At 59.2% G+C, this 6,725-nt stretch overlaps 1 protein-coding gene across 1 annotated transcript; it reads left to right on the top strand.

The window, feature by feature from the left end:
- Positions 1-270: 270 nt before the first annotated feature.
- HEPACAM (hepatic and glial cell adhesion molecule) lies at positions 271-6,147 on the top strand. The gene is made up of 7 exons (XM_082010068.1): positions 271-1,104; positions 3,597-3,938; positions 4,164-4,445; positions 4,555-4,648; positions 5,407-5,480; positions 5,566-5,636; positions 5,733-6,147. Exons 1-7 carry the CDS (start codon positions 1,020-1,022, stop codon positions 6,018-6,020), a joined length of 1,236 nt encoding a protein of 411 aa, XP_081866194.1. The 5' UTR covers positions 271-1,019; the 3' UTR covers positions 6,021-6,147.
- The last annotated feature ends 578 nt before the right edge of the window (positions 6,148-6,725 follow it).

Genomic DNA, 6,725 nt, shown 5'->3' with positions numbered 1-6,725 from the left:
CCGAAACATCCTCCTGCGCATCTCTGAATCATACCCCAGAGCATCCCGCTGAAAGCGCCCCCCAAAATCCCTACACTGCCCCCCATAGCATCCTGACCCCCCAAAGCACCGTCTTACAACATCTCCCCACAGCGCCCTCCCCCAAGAGCCCCCCCATAGCATCTCCCCAAAGCACCTCCCTCACCCCCTGTGGCATCCCCCCTTAGCCCCCCCACATCCCTCCTGACAGCCTCTCCCTATAATGTCCTCCCAAAAATTCCTCCCCAAAACACCTCCCAGTAGCATCCCCCCATAACGCCCCCCCCTCCCCCCCACGGGGGCAGGATGCTGGGGGGCCTCAAGCCCTTTCTGGGGCCGGGGAGCCTCCTCGTGGGCGGGCGGTGCCTCACTGCGATGATAAGCTTGGCAGGTCTCAGCGAGGGGGTGGGAAGCGGCTCCGGGCATCCTGCCCCACATCCCCGCTGCCCCATTCAGCGACTCCCGGGAAACCAGCGCTAATTGGCACCGGAGCTGGAACGAAGCCTCGATGCGACCGCGGCTTCGTTTTAAAGCCTGGGAAGAGAAAAAAAGAGGGGGGAGCTCCATTGCAGGAGGGTCCAGCTTTGCAAAATGCTCTCTCCCCCCCCCCCCAAAAAAAAAGCAACCCCCAACCTAATGTGATGCTCAGAGCCCTAAAATGTCCGCAGAGGGGATGGCAAACCTTAGCCCGGCTCGATGGGGTGATGCCCCCGGCCCCGAGCATCTCTCCAGGATGGGGAAAGCATGGAAATGGGGGGCTGTAGAGGGGGGAAAATTGCAGATCTGAGTGTTTTTTCCCCAAATAAATGTCAGCTTGAGGCCGCCGGGGAGGCGAAAGCCACCAGGACACAGGGCTCTATTGAGAAAGGAAAGAACAAAAAAAAAAAAAAAAAAAAAAAGGAAAAAAAATAAATTAGCCGGGCAGGGCGCCAAGCCGGGAGCACCGAGGGACGTGCCCAGAGTGGGGAAGCGGAGCGATTCGGGGGGCGAGCCTGCCCAAAATGTGGGGAGCGCCGGCCGCCCCGCGGGGCCACCCTGCTCCCCCCTGCCTGCTGCCGGTGACCTGGCTCCTGGCGCTGCACACAGGTACGGGGTTTTCCCATTTTTCCATGGTTTTTCCTATTTTTCCATGGGTTTTGGGGGTATCCAGGTGGGGGATGCGGGGGGCGGAGGGAGGGTGAAGAGGGTGGTACTACCCGATGAAGGGGGATTTGGGGGGAGGGGGGTTGCTGCACTGTCAAGCATCCCCTCCACTTGGGAGAGGAAAAAAGGGGACAACATTGGGAGTAAAAACTGGGAAAAACACTTTTCTGGAGCCAAGCGGATCCTGCTGGAGGGGGGTAGATCGATCACCGGCCACCTCTGAGCTTCTCCCCAGCTTTTCGGCTTCCCTAAAAACCCTTTTTTGCTTGTTTTTCAGCATCCCTAAATCTATTTTCTTACCCATCCTTCAGCTTTCCCAAAAAGCCCGGTTTTCACCCTGTTTCTAGGTTCACTCCCGTTTCTCCTATCCCACTGCAACCCCAGTTGCAGCCATCATTTATCCCCTAAATTTTGGGGTTCAATGAGCCCCAAACTACCCCATCCCGGGTCCAGAAATGTGGAAAATCACCTGCAACAACTTTGTACCATTTCACCGAAGTTTAGACCCAAAAGCAGACCCCGGGGAGGCCCCGTTTCCCTCCAGATGAGCTGGGGATGCAAAGCATCGGTTTTGTATGCCACCAGCTTTGATTTTCACCCCAAAAAAAGCACCTGGGTTGCAGCCAGGGGCCCCCAAAAATGCTGCTGTGCTTTATCCAGAGAAATAAGGATTTATTACACAAAATGGTAGGAAAATGAGGATTTTTTGGTGGTTTTTTTTCAGCAAGAGCCAGCCAAGAAGGGTGGGAGATCTCCATCCCTAAGCCAGGGGTGCTGTAGGTGGTGGGAATATTGCCTGATTTATGAATTAACCCCCAAATTTATTACCCGGAGTGGAGAAAAAAATTAGCAATGGGGTTAAAAAAGGGAAGAAACAGTTAAAAAGCAACACTTGGGGGTGCAGTGGGCACAAGGATGCCTTAAAAGCCGCGTCCCTGTCCCGTCCGTGCCTGGGTTTTCCCTATAGGGGTGCCCTAAATTTTTCTGGTGGGGGCATGTTTTCGGGGCCGAGCTCTGCGCTGCCGGGGAGGACGGACGGACGGACGCTGCATACCAATAGGTCCCATGACTTTTCAGTCTTGTTTAACGCCTTTCTTGCTCCTGCTTCACCCTCCCCAGCTGGTTTTCCCACTCTCCCCTCCTCTTCAATATGGGGTTTGTTCGCCGTTGCATGACGGCATCCGGACGGAGCTTTGCGGATGGGACCCCTGGGCTACGGCGTTTCGGGGAGAGAGGCTGTTTTGGGGAATCCCCCCCCCCAAAAGAACTGGGGTTTTCCACTTCTGCCCTGCTCTTTTGGGCTTAAAACCAGCGACGAGGAGCATCGTGCACCGACCCCCGTGATGCAGTTTTGCATCTGGGTTCGGCTGGACAGGAGCACCCGACGGGGCTGGGGGTGGGATGGCAAAATCCCCCTTCTCCCCCCGCAATTTTTGGGGCGATGCGCACATCTTTGCAAAGCATTGCATTGACCCGGGCACAGGAGGGCTCCCACCCCCGTGCGATTTTGGGGGTGATGCGTGCATCTTTGCAAAGAGTGGCACCGACCTGGCTGCAGGACCACTCCCACGCTGAGTTTGGGGGCAATGCAAAGATTTTTGCAAAGTGTTGCATCGAGTCTGCCACGGGAGGGCTCCCACCCCCCATGCATTTTTCTGGGATGATGCATCTTGCATTTTTGCAAAGGTTTGCCTCGACCCGGACGCAGGAGCGCTCACACCCACCATGCAATTTTGGGGCTGATACACGCATCCTTGCAAAGGGCTGGATCAGCCCGGCTGCAGGAGTGCTCCCACCATCCACGCAGGTTTTGTGGCAATGCATGCATTTGTGTAAAGGCTTGCATTGACCCAGCAACAGGAGGTCTCCCAACCTCATGCATTTTTTTGGATGATGCACGCATTTTTGCAGAGGGTTGGTTGCATCAGCCTGGCCGCAGGAGCACTCCCACCCCCCATGCTCCTTTTGGGAGCGACGCACGCATCTCTGCAAAGCGTTGCACTGACCTGCCTCCCACGCCCCATGCGCTTTTTGGGGTGATGCATGCCTTTTTTGCATCAAACCGGACGCGGGAGCACTCCCACACCCCGATGCAGTTTTTTGGAGCAATGCATGCATTTTGGCAAAGCGTCGCATCAACCCGGCGGCAGAAGCGCTCCCACGCACGTCAAGTTTTTGGGGCGACGCACGCATTTTTGCAAAGCCTTGCATTGACCCCCGCTTCCCCCCGCCGCCATGCGCTTTTCGGGGCGATGCATGCGTCTTTGCAGCGGGTTATGCAAACAGCCCGCACAGTGATTGGGCACCCCAGCGCTGGTGACCCGTTTTGGGGGTGCTCAGCACAGCTCCGGGAGGGGGTTCCCCATTTTTTTCCTGGTTTGGAGGATCAGGCCTCCTGCCTGGACTTGGCACCCCATGTCTCTCCTCACCCCAAGGTTTGCTGGCGGGGGTGAACATCACCAGCCCCACGCCGCTGGTCCGCGGCACGGCGGGCAAAGCGGCACTGCTGTCGGTGCGCTACGCCAGCGCCAGCGCCGACAAGCCGGTGGTCAAGTGGCAGCTGAAGCGTGACAAACCTGTCACCGTCGTCCAGTCCATCGGCACCGAGATCATCGGCAACCTACGGCCCGATTACCGTGACCGCATCCGGGTGCTGGAGAACGGCTCGTTGCTCATCAGCCCCTTGCAGCTGGCCGATGAAGGCGCTTACGAGGTGGAGGTGTCCATCACCGACGACACCTTCACCGGTGAGAAGACCATCAACCTCACCGTGGACAGTAAGTGCAAGAAGGACGTGCAGTGGAGATCGGGTTCTCCACTGGGAAGTCTTCCCCGACCACTTTTTGGGAAGGCTTTCTCCAGCTGGGAGGTGGTTTTGGGGGTTCAACCACCCATGCTGCCAAGCTACATCCCCGGTGGCGTTTTGATGTCCCTCTTCCCATCCCCTGGGCCCATCCATCTCCTGAGACGCGGTGTCACTGTGGTTCCCCGCTTGCCCACAGTCCCCATCTCGAAGCCGCAAGTGCTGGTGGCCTCCTCGACGGTGCTGGAGCTCAGCGAGTTCTTCACCCTCAATTGCTCGCACGAGAACGGCACCAAGCCCACTTACACGTGGCTGAAGGACGGGCGGCCGCTGAGCAACGACTCCCGCCTGCTCCTCTCCCCCGACCAGAAGATCCTCACCATCACCCGTGTCCTTATGGCTGATGATGATGTTTACAGCTGCCTGGTGGAGAACCCCATCAGCCACGGCCGCAGCATCCCCGTGAAGCTCACTGTCTACCGTAAGCCACCTGTTCCCCCCTCCCACACCCCCAGGGCTGCTCATCCCATGCAGATGCTCCCAGCTAAAATTTTTTTTGGGGGGTGTCCCCCCTCATTCCTCTCCCCCAGGCCGGAGCTCCCTCTACATCATCCTCTCCACGGGTGGCATCTTCCTCCTCGTCACCCTGGTGACTGTTTGCGCCTGCTGGAAACCCTCCAAGAAGTATGGCTGGGGTTCACGCGGGAGCCAAAGGGGGTTCCTCTTATCCTGTCCCATCTTATCCCATCCTGTTCCGTCCCATCTCATCTCTTCCCATCCTATCTTGTCCCATCACATCACACCTCATCTTGTCCCATCCCACCCCATCTTATCTTGTCCTGTGTTGCCTCATCCCGCTCAGTCTCATCTCATCCCACTCCCTCTCATCCCCTCCCATCCCACCCCATCCCATCCCACCCCTTCCCATCCCATCCCATCCCATCTTGATCCATCTCTCTCATCCCATCCCACCCCACCTTGTCCCATTCCACCCCATCTTGTCCCATCCCATCCTATCTTGTCCCATTCTACCCCATCCCATCCTGCTCCATCCCGTCCCATCCCACCCCCTCCTGTCCTGCTTTGATCTATCTCTCCTGTCCCATCCCATCCCATCTTGTCCCATTCCATGCCACCCCATCCCCTCCTGTTCCATCTTGTCCCATCCCTTCCCATCCCGTCCTGTCTTGATCCATCTCTCTTGTCCCATCTCATCCCATCTTGTCCCACTCCATCCCCTCCTGTCCCATTCCACCCCATCCCATCCTGCTCCATCCCGTCCCATCCCGCCCCGTCCCATCCCATCCCATCCCATCCCATCCCGCCCCATCCCATCTCTCCCTCACCGCAGCACTGGGCCCTTCCCCGGCTGAGCTGCAGGCAGTCCCCCCGCTGCCCCCATCATGGTGCCGGTGCTGCCCCATCCCCTATCCCTTCTCCAGGGAGAAGCGGCAAGCGGAGACGCAACCGGCCTCCGAATACGCCGAGCAGGACGAGGAGCGCCTGAAGCACGAGGGTGAGTGCCAGTGCCGGCATGGCAGCGGCGGCTGGGGGACCGCCAACGCCGCCAGCGCGGTAACCGACCCCTTGCCTCCACGCAGCCGAGGGCATCCCGCGGAGCGGCGAGCATGAGCGCAAAAACCCGGTGGCCTTGTACATCCTCAAGGACAAGGTGAGCGGCCGGTAGCGCACCGGTAGTTGCCGGCTTCGCGCAGCAGCGCCAGGTCTCGCACGCTTTGCGTGCTCCTCCGCCCTTGGCTTTTGGCAGGACTCGCCGGAGGCAGAGGAGGATTCGCCCCCTGAGCCCCGTGGCACAGTTGAACCGGGTTACACCAGCTCACCGGTACCAGCAGCCGGTCGCTCGCCGGGACCGGTGGGGCGTTCGGCTCGTCGTTACCATCGCTCGCCGGCACGCTCGCCCGCCTCGACGCGGACGCACAGGTCACCGCCGGGTTCGCCGGCACGTTCCCGCGGTGCCCCGCGGCTGCTGCGGACTGCCGGTGTCCACGTCATCCGGGAGCAGGAGGAGGCCAACGCTGTGGAGATCAGCGCCTGAGCAGGGGGGACATGTGCGCGCTTCGGCGGCAGCGAGCGAGCGGGGTGAGCGGGGACACCAGCACGGCCCCGCTCCCGCCACCGGGCATCGTTCAGCTCGGCGTAAAGTCACTAATTTGCTATTGATCCCACCCGGAGCTCCCCTCTTCCGTCCCCCATCTTCCTGGGGCGTCGCTTTAATGGCTTTCTCGCTGGGACAAGTGTGCAAGGAGTCTGCAGAAAGCACACGCGTGTGCTGGAAGCGTGTGGGAGAGAGGGTGCATGCAGAGCATAGAGAGAGCGTGCAAGAGGGCACGTACAGAGTGCGCAGAGAGAGCGTGCATGGAGTGTGCAAAAGGGCAAGCATGGAGCGTGCAGAGAGAGTGCACGCAGTGCACAGAGAAGGCATGCATGGAGCGTGCAAGAGGGCATGCACGCAGTGTGCAGAGAGAGCACGCACGGAGCGTGCAGGCAGTGCGTGCAGAGAAAGCGTGCGCACAGCGCACAGAGAGAGCACGCACGGAGCGTAGAAGAGGACATGTACAGAACATGCAGAGAGAGCGTGCACAGAAGGTGCAGAGTTAGCATAACAGGGAGCATGCAAGAGGGCATGTGCGCAACGCGCAGAGAGAGCGTACACAGCGTGTGCAAGGATGTCATGCACAGAGTGTGCGAAGAGCGCTTGCACAAAATGTGTGGAGAGAGCATGCACAGAGTGTGCAGACAG

This window comes from Phaethon aethereus (genome assembly GCF_964289735.1).
Source record: "Phaethon aethereus genome assembly, chromosome: 23".
In the NCBI taxonomy this organism is placed as follows: domain Eukaryota; kingdom Metazoa; phylum Chordata; class Aves; order Phaethontiformes; family Phaethontidae; genus Phaethon; species Phaethon aethereus.
This window is presented reverse-complemented; position numbering and strand designations above follow the sequence as displayed.

Coding starts and splice junctions, on each gene's coding strand:
- HEPACAM (XM_082010068.1), top strand. CDS start 1,020: ATGTGGGGAGCGCCGGCCGCCCCGCGGGGCCACCCTGCTCCCCCCTGC. Junction 4,649..5,406: donor TGCTGGAAACCCTCCAAGAA/GTATGGCTGGGG, acceptor TCCCTTCTCCAG/GGAGAAGCGGCAAGCGGAGA. Junction 5,481..5,565: donor GGAGCGCCTGAAGCACGAGG/GTGAGTGCCAGT, acceptor GCCTCCACGCAG/CCGAGGGCATCCCGCGGAGC.